The 19483-nt window shown below is 43.1% G+C and overlaps 1 protein-coding gene across 1 annotated transcript in view; it reads right to left on the reverse strand.

The window, feature by feature from the left end:
- The window catches only part of DPH1 (diphthamide biosynthesis 1), a 219420-nt gene that overhangs the window by 185906 nt on the left and 14031 nt on the right, over positions 1-19483 (reverse strand). Inside the window, exon 2 of the mRNA XM_075850805.1 lies at positions 5524-5676. Coding sequence (XP_075706920.1) covers positions 5524-5676 — 153 coding nt within the window. The remainder of the gene's footprint in view (positions 1-5523; positions 5677-19483) is intronic.

Consider the following 19483-nt stretch of genomic DNA (forward strand, 5'->3'; position numbering starts at 1 on the left):
GGCTGCAGCGGTCACGTGGACTGCTGCGTCATCCAGGGAGGTCGGGCTGGATGTCGAAAGAGGGACGCGTCACCAAGACAATGGCCGGGTAAGTATGAATTTCTTTTACTTTTACCTCGGAAAGGGCTGCCCCTTCTCTTTATCCTGCACTGATAGAGAGAAGGGGCTGCCGATTAGTGCAGTGCAATTTTGCAGCGAAAACGTGCCCGTAAATACGGGTGGAATACTGGTGACACCGGACCCGTATTTACTGGCACGGGTTCGTAAATACTGCTGCAATACGGGTCGAATACGTGTGACCAAGGACCCGTATTTACGCCAGCAAAATACGTTCGTGCGAATGAGGCCTAAGGCACAGGAAAAAATATAGTATGGGATACAGGTAGTAGGGCATGGGAACAACGGGAACAGGCTAACATTAAGGAACCATTTGCTAAGACTAACATGGGTAAACACAACAACACTCAGGCAATGAGTGAAAGGGCAGAGCCCCTTTTATAGTCCAGGGTGATCATGGGCTAATTAGAAATTATTTTCATGTGCGTGCACTGGCCCCTTAAGGCCGAGGCGCGAGCGCACCCTACGGGACCTAGTGAAGCAAAGCGGAAGTGAGTGCTGGTGTCTCCTAGGAAGGAGATGCCGGCCAGCACTCCCAGAGTCATGGCCGCAGCCGTTGAGGGGTGAGTAGGAACAACGCTCTGCGGCCATGGCCGTTACAACCACCTCCTGCAAACAAAGAGTCTTCGCCTGAGCATTAAAACCCAAAGAATGGAAGGGGCAGAGGTCTGACACCTCAAGGAAGAAAAACCAAGTCCCTGTTCAGGACCTGATTGTAGGAAGCTCTAGGTGTGGGACATTTCTCTGGGCAAGAGTGGAAGTGTGGAGGGAAGAAATTCAGCATGTTGACTGTGATGACCCCATGCCCTGGCCATGTAAGTTAGAACCTTGTGGTTGAGATGAGATGCAAAGAGATCCAAATCCAGATAGGTCCAACTTTGGCACAGTTGATGAAATATCTTTGGGTGGAGAGACCACTTTACCGGGTCTAGTCTCTCAGTTGAAAAAAATCTACGTCCCAATTGTCCACCCATGCTATGTGAACAACTGACAGCGCTACAGTAGGATCCGAGAGGGTTCAAACAGAGTCGCTCAACTCCTGGTGCCATCCTGGTGGTTCAGATAAGAAACCACGTCGGAGTTGTCGGTATGGATCCTGACCGGCCGACCATGAAGAAAAGGGGCCAGGAAGGGAGAGCTAGGAAGATTGCCGTAAGTTCCAAAATGTTAATCTGTAAGGACATTTCTTCCTACGACCAAGTTCTCTGAAAACTGCACCCCACCCGGACAGACTTCGTCTGTTGAGATAACCAACCACTGGAGGTGAGAAAAAGAACGACTGGTTGGTGAGGTCTCACACAATCACAACTCATGACGGACCAGAGAGGTCAGGAGAAACAACTTGCCAGTGAGACTTGAGACTTGTCCCAGCGCAATTGCCCTCTGGAGGAACCTGGACTGTAATTGTGAATATAGAACCGCCTCGAAGGCCGAAACGATTTGGCCCAGCACTTGCATAAAAAAACAGATAACCGGCGAAGAAGAGCCACTTTGGTTAGAATTGTGGCTACCTTGTACACTGGAAGCAAGACCCTTGCTGTTCTAGTGTTAAGTATCATTCCTAGAAATTTGTGACCACTGAGGATTTTTCCTCGTTGATGATCCATCCAAATCATCTTGAGAGATCTAGAGACTGAATATTGTCCTCTCTGAAGGGTGCGTTCACCAAGGGGTCGTCAGCAACTTTCCTGGTACAGAGAAGCACCATGAAAGTCTCCAGGACATTGGTGAAGACCCAATGAGACGTGGCGAGCCCATTAGGGAGAGCAACAAATTGGAGTTGTGGAGAAGCCACCGTGAAACAAAGGAAACATTGGTGGTCCTTACGATGGGGATATGGAGATATGCGTCCCGAATATCAATGGACAAGAGGAATTCTCTCTGTTCCAGCGATGCGATAATCAACCTCAAGGATTCCATGCGAAACCTGCAAATGTGAACAAAGCACTTCAACCTCCTCAAGTCCAGGATTGGACGAAGAGATCCGTCCTTCTTGGGAACTGTTAAAAGATTAGAGAAGAACCATTGAAATTATTCCAGCTAAGAGAACCGGGACAATAACCTTCTGCAGAAGAAGGAAATGAACAGCCTAGGAAAAAACAAAAGCTCAATCCAAAGCAAGCCGGAGTAGAAAGAGAGATTTTAAAGCTTCCTCCTGGAAAAATTCTATCTTGTATCCCGTAGACACCACCTTTCGAACCCAGGCATCATCCAGATGAGCGAGCCATGTCTATTGAAAAGAAAGAAGTCTCCCCCCCCCCCCCACTCGGACATCCACCACGAGTTGGGAGACACCTGTGTCTAGTTACAGCAGAGTCCCTAGGGCCTGGGCCGCGGATGCCAAGCCGGTCTAGGCTTAAAAGATTGACGTCTGGAGTCGCTGAGCGGGTTCGTCCTCCTGTCTGGTCTGAAAGAAAATTATCTTTTCGAAGAGATGTTAGGAAAGGTGCAAAATCAGTACGACCGGAGAGAAGGCCGTGTGCAGCGAGGGCAGTTCTGCGGTAAAAAAGACTTCTTACCGCCTGTAGGCCCAGAATTAATGTCATCCATATGTTATCCAAAAAGTCTGCCACCTACGAAGAGAAGACCAATCTGGACCTTCTTGTAAAGCCTTATTAATATAAGCGTTTCTTGTCAGTGTGCTGTCCATTTTAAAAATGGAAAGGACACTGTCCCATGCAATTTAATGACGCTATTCATGTTTTTTCATGAAGTGTGTCTGATGCGAGAAACTCACTGCATGTCATATTCTGGTCCATTTTTACAGACCAGACTCGCCCATTAGAATCTATGGTTGCAAGAAAAAAACAAATAGTACACATACAACATTATGTGCTGACCGTTTCTCACACATCAATTCCTAAAGAAATGCAGAAAAAATGGCCTTAGCTTGATCCGCTGCCCAAGATCTGTGTCAAACCAAGCGCCAAAAGAATTACCAGAAGCAAGGGCACTGAAACGGGCTGCCTCAAGGGAGGCCTCAAAAATCAACTTTAACGCATGGATAAATGGAGAAGCGAGTTCAGTTAACTCCTGCTGCGGCGCGCTTTGTAGGATGCTGTGGTTCAGCTGCTTCCCCCACACTGAGCAGGCCTTGCTCACCTAGGCGGATGCAACAGGCCGGGCGCAGAGCGGAGCCTGCAACCACAAAGACAGATTTAGCTTGAAAATCCAACCTCTTGTCCAGAGGGTCACTGACAGTAGCAGCCTCAGCAAGAGGAATAGTAGTGGTCATTGATAGCCTATCAATAGGTAGATCCACAGAGGGAGACAGACCACGATGACACCAAATCCTTCTGTAAAAGAAACAAAGTATCTGCGTGCTTGGAAACAACAAGATGTCTGTCCTGATGGTTAAACTCCTTGATTAATAATTTAGCAAATTCACTATGTTTGGGAAACATAACTTGTGGCGCCGCTGGCTCTCTAACGGTGTTTCTTCCTGAGCAGGGGAGATGGGGTTATCCCTTACATGCAAGGTGTCTCTTACAGCAGTGATCCCCAAGCACCGAGCCACGGACCAATACCAGGCCGCGGATCATTTGGTACCGGGCTGTGGCATCTGATATCCGCCCCGGTGGCCAGAATACCAGGCGAAAAACCGGACCAAACTGTGGTGCAGTTTTTCACCCAGAATTTCCTCTGCGGAAAACTGCTAAGCATTTAGCCGGCCTGCTAGCAAGCGGCCACCTGGGATGACGTTTCATCCCAGGAGACCGCTGCAGCCAATCACAGGCGGTCAACATGGGATGAAACGTCATCCCAGGAGGCCAGCCCTCTAACGTCATCACGGCTACAGCGGTCACATGGGATGAAACGTCATCCCAGGAGGCCGGCCTGGAGGAAGAACACAGACTTCTGGGTAAGTATACGTTTTTTTTGTTGTTCTTTTTCGGAATTGCGTTCTTGCGGCGGAATCACTGCGATTCCGCTGCAATGAACGCAAAAACTGCTATTTGTTGTGGGTTTTATTTGGTGTGTATTCAATAGGGAAAACTCACAAACAATAAGCAGCATTTACGCAAATACAATTGACATGCTGCAGAATAAAACTATGCACCGCATGTCAATTTCTGTTCTTCCACTCACTATTTACGCAGCGTGTGGATGAGATTTGTTTTATCTCATCTACTTTGCTGCTACTGTATTATGCTGTGGAAATGACGAATTACTTTATGGAAAATCCACGGTATTTACGCAACGTGTGAACTGACCCTAACCGCCCCAACCGCAATGCCTCCTCAGTAACCTCACATTTCTAGTGGGGTTACTGCCACTCCAACTGGCAAAGCAAAACATTTAAGTTAGGTGACCGTCAGAGTGGAAGAAACAGAGCAGAGGACTGCCGAGTTGACAGCTAAGGAAGGAAAATAAATAATCAAAACTAAAATAAAAAATAGCAGCAGACCGAAATATCAGGTCATGTCTGCCTCCTATGAGACTAGGCTAAAAACTGTCTGTGGGAAGAGTATAACCTGCCTGGGCGGCACCAAGACTCTTTCTTGCCTAGTGTTGCAAGAATTTTTACAAGAAAAGGCTGGTAAAAAGTAAAAATGATTTATCTCCTGCTGAAATTTCAAAGTTTTTCGGCGTAGAAAAATACATGATTTAAGCTTCCCATTGACATCAATGGGAAAGCACACCGTTAGTGCGCGTGTTTAAAAAGAAACACGTCACTTAAAAAAAGAAGCTCATGTTCAATTCTTTAGCGTGTTAAACGTGCCAAAAATGCGCCTAATTCCCATAGTTAATTGAAGTCCCAATTTACACGCTAAATAAATGCGCCAAACGCGTACAAAACGGTGGGAATATGGTAGAATGTGGTCCACTAGGACCACATTCTATCAAATTGAGAAGCTTGCAGTAAACCAATAGGTTTGCATTCCCATCAACAGCAAAAAAATGCAACGAAAACGTGTAAAAAAACGGCTGTAGTTTAAAAAGTGCTTTACAAAAACACTAGCGTTTTTGACACATTTACACATAGTTGTCTTTTTAGTGCCATGTGAACAAGGCCTAACCATAAAGTGTAAGTGGTCTTAGTAACAATATAAAAAAATACAAAAAAACACAACAGGTAAAAATTATTAATAGCATCCCCAAAAATACTGTACATTATATTACCACTCTATGTATAGTGGAGAACAAAGTATTGCTTTAAATCAGTGGTGCCCAACAACTGCTCCACATTATACATTTGACATGGTGTGAAGTGGGTTAGTTACAGTACACTATGTGAAGGAAAGTATCTCTCCTAACACATTTATGTCAATATCTTTCCAGTCCTTTGATTCCAATCAATTCTTCGAACATATGTTTGTGAATGGTCTAGAAATTCTACTACTTATCTTGGAAAACTATCACATTCAAATAGGCTTTCATAAGGTTTGCCGTAAGTACACATACCCCTTTTGGCTCCGGCTTGTTGAATTCTCCATATAGTCTTGGGAATTTCAAAATTGTAGTTTTCAGGCAGCACGGAGATGGCTTCCAAGAGTAAGGTATTCTGAGAGATTTCATATGGGATTTGGTTGGCAACCCGGCGAACTGGCGGACGACCTGTGGAGAAATGAAATTTAGTAGTTCTTTTTGTGGAATATTTTAGTTTTTACACTAGTTTTGGATTTGTGGACAACAAAACAAAACCATGTCATACCATGCCGAAAAAGGGGAAATAAGAGGCAAAGACAAGAACATGTTGTTTGAATGAAGACTAACGTAAAATAATTCAAGGAAACAAAGATAAGAAGTGAAAAAAAAGTCACAAGACACACCAGGGAGATCACACACCGCTAATATTTTTTCCTACGTGAATAGGTGGTCCACTAGGACCAAATTCTATCAAATTGAGAAGCTTGCAGTAAACCAATAGGTTTGCCTTCTCATCAACAGCAACTCACCTAGGTTTCACAAGATATATTAGATTTCTGGAATGCAAAAGTAAAATAACAGTGCTCCTCTAAGTTCGTCTGTTCAGTGCAAGTTATATATAGATCACATTTCTAAGACTTGTATATACCTTTTACGGTTGTGCTATAGTAGGCACAACTCTAGTGTATGCATCAAAAAGAGATCATCGGCCGGCTGCTCCAACCCCCTTCCTACAAGCCACCGGGGTTAGTAGAGACAAAATGCAGGATGGGCACCAGGCAAAAGAAGCATGTGCATTTACTGACAACATATAACCTGACCAAAGGTACCTGTAAGGTCTACAAGCAAGTTGCCAATAAAAGAGATATACAAGATGTGGAAATTCTGGATCTGGTCAGCTCGGATCATGCACCGGTCGCACCTTCCCCAAGGGGAGTGGATTTCTATGGAGGTTTCCTCCCTTTTTTTTTAATAAGGATGAGAATTTTGTCAGCCTGTTGAAAGGTGTGTGGTCGGAATTTATAGATACTAATCACTCACGACAAGGCACCCACATTCATTTTGCTGGAATGTGCCGTTCAAACTTTTGTGTTTCTTATGTATTGCATATATGTGGGGTTAGTGACGGCCTGCATTTTTTTTGATCTTGCCCTGGGTGATTTTAATTAGTTTAATGCTGGTTAAGCATTAGCTCGTTAGGTACCAACCTTATTGAGGGCACCTTGTCGTGGCAGGTGGGCTCACACAATTTGATCAAAATGTGCGCTAAGAACCGAACTATTGTAAGCAGATTAGATTTAGTAATGCATATTTATTTACACTTAGTGATTTAGGTGGCATTGGATGTTCGCAGTGTGCCGTTGCCATTTTCTTGTGTGCTGTATAAATTTGCAGTCACAGGCGTTCTTGCACCTGTATACACGTTTTGTTTCATTTTGCTGGAATGTGCTGTTCAAACTTTTGTGTATATTTATATATAACGGAAACCATAGCTTTCCGTTTGCATTAACATTGATTTCAATGGTAACGCATCCGTTGCAAATGGTTTCCGTTTGTCACCGTTCTGTAAGGTTTCCGTTGTTTTGACGGAATCAATAGCGTAGTCGACTGCACTATTGATTGGTTTCCATTCATGGGTTCCCCTGACGGAAAGGTCAGACAGAACCCATGAACGGAACCCCGATGCAGATGTGAATGGAGCCTAACTTCAGAATGGCACTTATTAAATCTTGCCTTGGTTTTTGTCGACTTCTGTTTCCAACAGATCAGTTCTGGATTGCTGGGACTTTCTGCTGTCCTGGCACACAAAGAATATGTCTCAACAGACCCACCTGTCAAATAACATTTTTGACAAGCAGATATCATCAGCAGACTGACTGACAAAGAGAAAGTTACACCGCATTAGCTGCTCACATGTAACTTTAATTTTTTAAAGGACGAATCAGCACAAGATTGCAGAAGAGTTAAGCATATTAAAGGGGTTGTCTAGCTAAGAAAAGCGATTTTCATATACCCTATTAGATAATTCTGAGTTAAAATAGAGGGCTCCCCTTTTTAAGATCCTCATCTCTTGTCCAGATTGGAGAGCGGTTACAAAGAGTGCCTCCCACACTGGAGGACATGTCCTGTCCTGCATCAAACAGACAACCCATTGATGTGAATGGGCACTCTGTAATGCCTAATTTCCCCTGTGGTGGCACTGCAGGGAAATTGAACACTTGCTATCAGGTTTCCCTGCAGATTACAGTTGATCCTCAGGGATCACAGCATAGGAACACTTTGTGCGCAGCTTATTGTCAAGGTACCCTTCTAACAAGTAGGGACTGGCGAACGTGGAGAACCCCTTCAATGCTGATGTCTCTATTATAGGCGTACTGTGGCATTTAAAAAAAATCTAGCCATAGTATGCAAAGTATGCTTCATATACAGTATATTGTCCCTTCCCCAATCTCCAAGTCGGGAAACATTCTATTATAGACAAAAAGATACCTTGGCATGTTAGGCCAGAAATATATCACTTACCCAAAAATTTTTATTTGGTTTCTTTGTATTACTACAAGAAAACACAAGTACAAGACTGCATGAGGATGGAGTTTTGAAAACCCCATATACATATAGCGAAAAAAATTACGGGCATGCTGCGGTTTTGAAAATCTGCAGCATGTAAATTGTGTCGCAAGTTTGTAATGGATTTTCACCACATCTGAACTCATCCCATTTTGTATAACTCCAACAGCATCAGCTGCGAGTGTTAACCATCCAAGTTTAATATCTGAAAAGCAATTACGCTATTTCAATATCAGTCATGGTTGGAAATGACCACTCATCCCCCATTTTTGGACACCACCAACCAATGAATTCATTAATTCCCAACCAACTTGTAACGCAACAATATCAAATGAATTGCAATTAAAAAGTGAGAAGCCCAAAAAGAACGTGCCGAACGATCCATTTAGCAATAAAGAAAAACAAATATATAAATAACATTATTCACATGGGAGAACAATTAGATGAAAAAAGAAGGGAAACAGACCAGCTCAGTACGCGGAGATTGTCTATTTTATTGTGTTGTCGGCCTCCTCCCCTATATAACAAATGCTTAATAATTATGTTCATCTCGTCTCCGAAACTGTCAATAACCTGAAATGAGAGCGGCCCAATGCCTGATAATATCACAGACAATATGCAGAGACCCCCAGAGCACAATTGCAACAAACTAATATCGGAGCTGCAAAACAACATTACCTCCAAAAGAAAATCTGCATAATTAATTTCACTTTTGTACAAAATGAATTTAAACAAATGAATTTAGTTGGGAGGGGGGAGGGGGGGAAAGATAGCTGTCAGACGGGACTTGCTAAGCTCCAATTAAATGCTCAAAATCCTAATTAATTAACCCCTTCCCTTCTACAGGGAAATGATTGAGAGCTTTCATTTCAATGGGGGAGGGGAGGACACAAGAGAGACTTCGTAATTACCTGCATGTTTTCAACACTTGTAGACTTAGTGAAGAGTTTCCATCCGCCTTGCTAAACATCCATTTACGTACTTACCTTCCAAGAATATGGTTAATCCTCTTAGCCCCATTAATATATTACGATTTCCTCACACAAAATCCAGCTGTAATGAGTTCCACAGAATGGCTATGAGAAGAGGGATTTCAGAACACTGCCGGTACCCCCTTTTAAAGTCTACTGTATTCTTCTTTCGACTTTAGGTAGATCAATAACCAACGTAAAGCGGTACATAAGAACTACTGCTGGAATAAACAATTACGGTGGGTTCACACAGGGCAGATACACTGCGTAAAAGCACACAGCGTATCCGGCCTGGGCACTGCAGGGAATTCCAATTGAAAAACTGCACCAAACTGTGGTGCAGTTTTTCGGCCGTAATGACCGCTGCGGAAAATTGTACGTAAAAAAAAAAAAGCTTAATACTTTCATACTCCTGCAGACCGGCCTTCTGGGATGAAGTTTTATCCTATTTGACTGCTGCAGCCAATCACAGGTCACATGGGATGAAACGTCATCCCAGGAGGACAGCCTGGGCGAAGAAGCACAGAATTCTGGGTAGGTATAAGGTTTTTTTTTCTAAGTTGCGATTTTTGCGGCAGAACCTCAGCTTTTCCACCACAAAGAAATGCAACATCTGCTAAAAATCAGCGATTACGCAAATACAATTGACAAGCTGTGGATTAAAAAAACGCACTGCAGGTCAATTTCTGAAAGTTTTTTCCGCTTATCATTTACACAGCCTTGTGGATGAGGTTTGTTCAAATCTCATCCACTTTGTAGCTACTGTATTATGCTGCAGAGTTTCTGCAGTATTTCCGCTACGTGTGAACTTACTCGTAGGCCGGATTCACACGAGTGTTATCGCTCCGTGATATACAGACCGTATGCCGGCAGTATTTCCTGGACCTAACACACTGCAGGGAGCCGGGCCCCTGGCGTTATAGTTATCTAGGAGTCACTGCCTCGCTGCGTGAAAACTGTGATTTGGGGAGGTGCACAGGTATGGGGAGGTGAAAGGTTCTCTTTAACCCCTTCCCGACATTTGACGTATCCATACGCCAAAGTCGGGTAGGGGAAGTATGGAGCGGGCTCACTCTCCATAAGATGACGGTGTCGGCTGTATGTTACAGCCGACACTTCAGAGTAACTAGCGGCATCACGTTCGAGCGCGATCCCGCTAGTTTAACTCGTTAAATGCCGCGGTCAATACTGACCGCAGCATTTAAATCATCAGAAAGAGGGGCGCGACCCCCTCTAACAGCTCATCGCGCCCCCCGAAACGCAATCGCGGGGGGGGGCGATGGTTGCTATGGCTGCCTGGGGGCTTAATGAACTCCCCCAGGTCCGCCATCTTTGTACACCTATTAAGCCTTGCCTCCGGCAGGGCTTAATAGGTGCCTGTCAGAATCACGATATACTGCAATACATTAGTATTGCAGTATATCGTGCAAGCGATCTAACGATCGCTGGTTGAAGTCCCCTAGGGGGACTAATAAAAAAAGTAAAAATAAGTTAAATAAAGTTTTTTTTGGTGTAAAAAAATAAAAAATATTAAAAGTTCAAAAAACCCCCCTTTTCCCATTTTCCCCCTAGAGCATAGTAAAAAATAAAAATAAAATAAACATAATTGGTATTGCCACGTCCGTAAAAGGCTGAAGTATTATAATATATAGTTATTTAACCCGCACGGTGAATGCCGTAAAAAAAAAAAAATTGCAAACGCCAGAATGTCTATTTTTTGGTCACCTCATCTCCCACAAAAAATGAAATAAAAAGTGATCAAACCGTCACATTTACACCAAAATGGTATTATTAAAAACTACAGCTTATGCCGCAAAAAATATGCCCTCATACCGCTTAATCGACGGAAAAATGAAAAAGTTGTGGCTCTCGGAATTTGGCGACGGAAAATAAATTTTCTTTTTTACATGTAAAAGTAGTAAGACATAGAAAAAAAACTATATATATTTGGTATCGCCGTAATCGTATTGACCCACAGAATAAAGTTAACATGTTGTTTTAATTGCACAGTGATTTCCGTAAAAATAGCGCGCAAAAAAACATGGAGGAATCGCTGTTTTTTTTCATTTTTTCATAGTATATTATACGGCAAAATAAATGGCGCCACGAAAAACTACAACTCGTCCTGCAAAAATCAAGCCCTCATAGTACTATATCGACGGAACAATAAAGACGTTATGGCTTCTGGAATGTGGGGAGGAAAAAACGAAAATGAAAATCTGAAAGTTGTTTACGACGGGAAGGGGTTAATACTGTACACAACAATATCGTGTAGGCCTTCAAAGCAGCTGATTGACACTGCATGCTGTTATTTAGTCTATGATCTACAAGTACACCCAGATCCTTCCCAACAAGTGACTCTCCAAGTTTAACTCCCTCTAGGGAGCACGCAGATTATTAGTACCCAGATGTATAACTGCCAAGAGGATGCCCAAACACTCAATGTGTCCAAGTAGGCTTGGAATTTATGAACATTTTCTATAAACTGTATAATAGTAAATAGGTGCTGCAACCGATAGAGTAGGGGTCCACTTTGAAAGAGGTCGCCGTGAAGTGGCAAGTGGGCTTATACAGTTTGACCAAAATGAACCTCTTGTTCATGTTTATAAATTATGCCTAGCGGCTCAGATCCAACGTATACATTGTGGATTGTGCGGTCCATGTCTAGTTTCTCACAATGCTGATAATAGTAAATAGCTTGGTGTCATCTCCAAAAATAGAAACGGTGCTACTTATCCCATATTCTATATTAAAAGCTATTGTCTTTAATTAAATTAATGTATTTAGTGTTTAATTTCCAAATCAATGTAAGATTTTTTTTTATTTCTACTTTTTTAAGATGCAGATTTTATGTATCCATAGCAGCTGTATCGTTCTGTCTCAACTGATTCCGTCAATTGAGCTGAACTCACGGCTCTGCTGAGAGCGGGTTATCTATCCAGCTGTTATCTATCACATCTAAGTGATAGATTATAGAACATGTCTTATCCCTGTTCATTTTTGCAGACCTGTGCCGCTATTCAAGTCCATGAGTCTGCAAAAATGAGGGACAGCACACGGAAGTCTTCCGTGTGCTGTCAGCTTATTGCAGATATATAGATAGGAAATCTGACCTTCATATGGGTGCAGACCGGTGCATACGAATGACACGCGGAAACACAGCCGTAATATACAGACATACGGAACGGTTGCGGAGGCAACTCGGAGGCATTACGGGCCCAAATACCGACACTAGGATCTGTAGTTTGCGGCAACGGTCGTGTGCATAAGGTCTAAAGAAGTTTTGGGGATTTACTTTGACTACCTGCCTCTTAATTTTGTATTTTTACTGAGTTTATTACCTTTTTACAGATTTCATGAAGTTCTTTGCAATTTTTAAAGGCTAAAGCTGAAATGAGGGACAGCACACGGAAGTCTTCCGTGTGCTGTCAGCTTATTGCAGATATATAGATAGGAAATCTGACCTTCATATGGGTGCAGACCGGTGCATACGAATGACACGCGGAAACACAGCCGTAATATACAGACATACGGAACGGTTGCGGAGGCAACTCGGAGGCATTACGGGCCCAAATACCGACACTAGGATCTGTAGTTTGCGGCAACGGTCGTGTGCATAAGGTCTAAAGAAGTTTTGGGGATTTACTTTGACTACCTGCCTCTTAATTTTGTATTTTTACTGAGTTTATTACCTTTTTACAGATTTCATGAAGTTCTTTGCAATTTTTAAAGGCTAAAGCTGAACCTTCAGATTATGTTTTTTTTAAATCCTTTTATTTTGTAATTTCTTGCCCTTTTTACAGAAGCCATGTGAGGTTTTTTTTTTTGTTTTTTTTATATTTAAATTTTTTATTGAATTTTCCAACAATACAAAAGATATACGTCTGCACAGATAAGCAATACATTCCATGCTATATTATAAGTACTTTACAGACCATAAAAGGGGAGGGGGAACATGAAAGAGGAAATTGAACCGGGTAATAACCCAAGGGGGGGGGGGGGAAAGGAGGGATGTCATTGGTACATCCATAACAAGCATTACATTTCACTTACAAAGGTATAACTTTAACCTCTTACTTCACAGTGAATCCTGTCACACAAATTTACGGAACCTTTTCCATGGATGCCATATCTTGAGAAATTTATCTCTCGAATGTGAGTTCCAATGAGATAGCTCCTCAAACCTATAGATCTGATCTACCCTCGCAATCCAATGATCCAAGGATGGAACTGTGTCTGTTAGCCAGTGTAGGGGTATTAAAAGCCTAGCCGCCACTATCAGTAATTTGAATAAAGCAGATGGGACTACCGGGACTGAAGAATCTGCAACCGAAAGTAACGCAATTTCCGGTGATACCGGGATTGCTCCCTTACACACAGAGTTACATATTGAGAAAATTTTCCCCCACCATTCTCTCAGCGGGGGACATTCCCACCACACATGATAAAAAGTGCCTCTGTCCCTCTTGCAACGCCAGCACGTATCTGGATGCGAGGAGCTATACATGCAGGTCTTATCAGGTGTCCTGTACCAACGGGATAATATTTTATAACTGTTCTCCTGAATCTTAATGCATCTGGATGCTTTGTGTGGGGCGATCAATATTCGGGATATTTCAGCCTCAGAAAATTTCCTTCCCAGATCTCTTTCCCACAATCCTATGTAGTATGGAGGTCTAGTTGCAAGAGGGACAGATATCCTTCTAAAAATCTGAGAAATACACTTCACCGGCGTGCGATTCTGGGAACATAATGTTTCAAACCAATTAGCTTCTCTATGAAACGAGGTGGACCTACAACAAGTAAGAGTAACAGACTTTACATATGCAAGAAGTAAAAAATTCCCCTCATTAATCGATAATTTAGACAGCAGAGCAGAATGTGAAATTAGACAACCCTCATCATCTAATAGCTGAGCCAGCGGTATCTGAGAGCTGCTGACATGTAACGGAGCACTATCCCTCACTGCTTTTGTGGCTGCCCCTATAATATCTCTTACCTCTATCAGAGGAGATGGCAGCTGTATTCCCCCTAAGCTAGCTACAAACCCTTTCCAAACTGAAAGTGTTGCCCGTGTAAAGGGATTCGAGGGGCCGCAATCCGAAAGCATAGAGGGATCTATAAATACTAGAGTCCTGAGTGGTGACGGGGAGAGTGCGTTCTCCAACGGCACCCACAGTTTATGTCCCGGTGCTCGTACCCAATCAAGCACCCTAGCTAAATGTATTGCTCTATAATATTGTTCTGGGTCTGGGAAACCAATACCTCCTGTTCTTTTTTGCCGAGTCAGAATGGCTCTCGCGATACGCGCCCTTTTCCCCTTCCAGATAAACTTAGCAAATAATCTGATTATACGAGAGAAATATAGCCGAGGAATAGCTACTGGCAATGTTTGCATCAAATAAGTAAGCTTAGGCAGGACATATGACATAACAATGTTCTTTCTACCAAACCAAGACAGATAAGGCAAATCTAATCGTTGTAACATGTCAGGTAAAGAGGACAGGAGTGGTAAAAAGTTCAGGGAGAACAACTCGTCACAATTTGCGCACATCTTTATCCCTAGATAGGATATATGGGGTGACGACCAGTCAAAGTCCGAATTAGCCCTCAGTTTTTCTCTACACTCTGGCGACACCGCTATCCCCATTGCTTTTGATTTACTTGCGTTAATCAAGAAATTGGAAATGTACCCAAAGGAGTCCAATACTTCTTTTACTTTTGGGAGTGCAATAATAGGGTTCGTGACAATCAATAGCAGGTCATCTGCGTAAGCTGCTACTTTATGTTCCACCCCCCTTACCCACATACCCGCTATATCTGACTTTAAACGTATAGACTGCATCAAAGTCTCCATTACCATGACAAACAGCAGGGGGGAAAGAGGACACCCCTGCCGGGTGCCATTGCTAATTTCAAAAGGGGAGGACAGGGCCCCGTTTACAGTAATAACTGCCGAGGGGGATGCATACATTGAAAAAACCGCATTAATGAATGGTGTAGGGAGGTGGAATGCCCTCATAGTCTGTCTCATAAAATTCCAACTAACCCTATCAAAGGCCTTCTCCGCGTCCGTGCTGAGAAGGACTGTTGGAACCCTATTTTTTTGTGTGTGATGTAATAAGTGTAGTACTCTCGTAGAGTTGTCCTTTCCCTCTCTTTGCATTACAAATCCGACCTGATCTGGTGAAATAATGTCAGGGAGGATAAGTTTTAAACGAGATGCCAGCATCTTTGCTATCAGCTTCAGATCTGTATTCAAAAGTGAGATAGGTCTGAAGTTAGCACAGATCGTATGGTCCTTCCCCTCTTTGGGTATGAGGGAGATATATGCCCTTGACATATCTACAGATAGAGGTACTCCTTCAGTGGTAAGATTTGCAATGCGTAGTAAGCGAGGGAGGAGAATCTCTCCGAAGGATCTATAATATTCTATAGATAAACCATCTGGCCCCGGGCACTTCCCCGCTGGGGACTGCTTTACTGCTGTCTCCAGTTCAGCCAAAGTAAATGGTTCCGCCAACACTTCCCCCTGCGTCTCGGAGATGACCGGAAGAGAGAGAGAGTCTAAAAAAGAGGATATGAGCCCAGGTCTCTCTGCCAGACACTCCGAGGGTAGTGATTTCTCCAAATTATAAAGATTATGATAAAAGTCTCTAAACAAAGAAGCTATTTTAGGAGCTGAGTAAGTCAGACTGCCATCAGGTGACTTTAACATATGGACATGATTGTTAACCTGCCGCTGTTTGACCCTTTTGGATATGAATTTAGAGGCTTTGTTGCCATGAGCGTAAAAATTTTGTCGGGACCTCTCAAAATATTTAGCCGACGAAGCGTTAAGTAAGTTTTTAAGCTGAGATCTAAGGTCGTTTAGTTCAGTCAAATGTCGGCTAGCCAGGGACTGCTTATGAATTTTTTCCAATTTCTGGATCTGGGACAGAAGTACCTCAACCTCTCTATCTCTTTCCCTTTTTATATGAGAACATATGCTGATCAGGTGCCCTCTAACAACGGCTTTGTGAGCGTCCCAAACCACCTGGGGGGACGAGTCTGGTAGAGCATTTAGTCTAAAATACTCTTCCAACTTTTGTTTGACATTCTCCTTTACATCTCCTCGACCTAACACCGAGTCATTAATCCTCCATCTTGGCGATCTACTTTGTGTGTTAGCTATCTGTAATGACAGAAAAACCGGTGCGTGATCTGAATGCACTCTGGAACCTATACTTATGTTACTACAATGTTGAAGGTTAGTTTTGTGCAGAAAAAAGTGGTCTAATCTTTGATAGGAATTATGCACATGGGAATAAAAGGAGTAATCCACCTCCGTGGGATGAAAACATCGCCATGCGTCAACCAGGCCACGGTCCTCCAAATAAGTTTTTACCCTCTTCAGAGCTCTGTATGATAAAGCCGATTTTTTAACGGATGAATCCATTAAAGGATCCATAACCAGGTTGATGTCCCCTCCTATAATAGTCATACCCTCTGCCACGGAGTCTACTACCAGTAGCACCTTACTCAACCACAATACCTGTCCAACATTAGGAGCATATAGATTTACAAACGTGACAAATTGAGTGCCTATCTTCCCTTTCAATATAATAAATCTGCCCTCTGGATCCAGAGTGGTAGATAAACAGACAAATGGTACATTTTTTCCAAAACCCACACTCACCCCTCTGGAGGCCCCATTATTGCTACCACAATGAAACCATACTGGAAAGTGAGAAAAGGAAAGATTTGGATAATGATCCTTCTTAAAATGTGTTTCTTGCAACATAAGGACATCACATTTTGCTTTCTTCATAAAAGAAAAAATTTGGCATCGCTTTGAGGGGGAGTTGCAGCCCTTCACATTATAAGATACTATCTTCAGAGTAGCCATATTACATAGCAGAGGTATATTACGTTATCACATCCCCAAATCAGACAGGCAAGTACCCAACATTTAAACTTTCTACTACCATATGAAGGCGAGCCAAGAGATACAACCCACATTCTCCATAGTACCACGGGACCATAGATAAGGCACACATGTGGGACGAAAAGTACCAACGACAGGACAGGGAGGGGAAGAGCAAACAAAAATAACATAGATAACAAAAATAACAAAGATGGGGGACAGTACCCCACAACTGAGAACAAGAACAATAACGGTTCACACAGAACCTTCCACCGGGGGGAATCTGGTAAGTTAACCATATATCGTCACAATCAGCTCATCTAGCCATAGCAGTCCACGCCATGGCCGAAATAAAGACTAAATTGGGATAAAGCATGTTATCCCGCCGTTATTCAAGGCAGTTCCTCTCTTTCCCCTGCTAATCTGCGCGAGCCCAAACGTCCCGATTTCTTCTTGCTACGTTGACGTTTAGGAGCTGGGACATCTTCCCATGGTGTCAAGTGGGCTGTAGCAGGGAGAGACGTCAAATCCAAGACCGGATCCCAGTCTTCTATATCCAGTGGTTCTATATCCAAGTGCGCATATACGGACTCCAGATCCGTCACGGATGAGACCAGCATACGACGACCTTCATAGAAGAATGATAATCCAAACGGGAATGTCCAGCGATACATGACATTCTTATTCCTTAAATGATCAGTAAGCGGCTTCAGAAGACGACGTTTTTGAAGGGTACTAGATGCCAGATCTTGATATATAGAGATAGCAGAACCTTGTAAAGTAAGGGCATCCGTGTTTCTTGCTTTAGTCAGCACAGCGTCCTTATCCGTGTAGTTCAAAAATCTGCATATTACGTCCCTCGGGGGGTCTGAGGCATTTGGTTTAGGGCGCAAAGCTCTGTGGGCCCTCTCCAAAACAATGTCCGCATGTGTATTAGGGCCAATCAGCGAGCGGCAAAGTCCCTTTATAGTTTCCATAAGAGCATCCGCAGTGATGGATTCTGGCACCCCTCTAAAACGCAGATTGTTCCTGCGGTTCCTATTTTCCTGGTCTTCTAGGGCCCGGAATACTGAATTAAAGTGCTTTTGACACGAGGAGAAGCATTGTGTGACTGCCGTGTTAAAATCAAGCATTGCCGCCTGAGTAGCTTCCAGCTTCTCTACCCTTTGCCCCACTTGCCTCATATCTTGCTTAATGTCTGCCAAATCTCTAACCAAAGGCTCCAAAGCCTTATTAAGTACCTTTGTGAAGAAGTCTCTAGTGAGTGGCAAGTCTGTCGAAGTGCTGCCTGCATCGCTGCTATCATCTGCTGCTCCTGCAATATCTTCTTCCCGGGAGCGAGAGGAGGACGGCGCCATCTTGGCCACATGGCCGCCTGCACCCACCGGCCCTTTTCACAAACTTCTCCATGTTTCCTTGAGCCCCGAGTGTTCTGGGGGGATCCTGGTCGTCTCTGGACTTACTGCCGCCGATCTTGACCATGGCTGGCTGTAACACGCTAACTTATGCGATAAATGAGCTGTCGGTAGTTACGGAGCTCAGCAGCACACGTCCATTCAGGTCTGCCGCTAGCTCCGCACCCCGAAGCCATGTGAGGTTTAATGTTAGGCTCTGCTCGCATCTGCATAGGGTCCCGTTCTGACGTTCCGTCGGGGCTTTCCGTCAGAAAGGGACCCTGAACAGACGCAAACTGATTGATTTCAATGGTGATGGATCCAATGCCCAAAAAAACATGCGGTGCTCATTTCTGGGCATTTTTTCACTGCGTTTTTTTATCGCACTCCTTGCATTAGCTTCTATAGTCTTGGGGAAAAAAACACGGAAAAATACATACAGGCAGTTCAAAATCTGGCTAAAATTCCTGAAGGCATTCTGAGGCAGACTTTTTCTGCATGTAAAAAAAAAACTCTGTGTGAACAGGGCCTTAGTATTCAGTCTTCTGCCAGGTGAAGAGCATCAAAAACACAGATAAAGTAATGAAACAGTCTTTCAGATTCTACATATAAACCCGAGAGAAAAAAATACAAACTTCAAATATAAGATATTTAACCAGACTTTCAACAATAGATGTAATGGAAATAATATCCTTGAGCTGTATAATTACACAAGACACAATAAAAGGATTTCCTATATCAGACCAGCAACACTGGGTGTCTGAGATTAATTAAACCTGACACTAGTAATGTATTCAAACTACACTATAGATAATAAACCATAACAAAGTATAACAGCGGAAAGAAGAAAAATCCATACTGGGCCTATGTTATGAATGACTATCACAGAGCAAAAGTAGCCTTGCTACCCGTAGCAACTTCTTCCAGTGTTTCCAGTCATGTCGCTTGTTCCTCTCCACTCCTCACAATTGTTATAAGCTTATAACTACCACTGAAAAACGTCAACACAAGATGCAAATTGTATTGAGAACGAAAATAAAAAATGAGACTATTAACTATTGCAAAGTTCTTAAACAGGACCTGCCACCTCTCCTGACATGTCTATTTTATTAAATACTTGTATTCCCCATGAAATAACAATTCTGGAACATATTTTC

Source organism: Rhinoderma darwinii, chromosome 2, assembly GCF_050947455.1.
Source record: "Rhinoderma darwinii isolate aRhiDar2 chromosome 2, aRhiDar2.hap1, whole genome shotgun sequence".
In the NCBI taxonomy this organism is placed as follows: domain Eukaryota; kingdom Metazoa; phylum Chordata; class Amphibia; order Anura; family Rhinodermatidae; genus Rhinoderma; species Rhinoderma darwinii.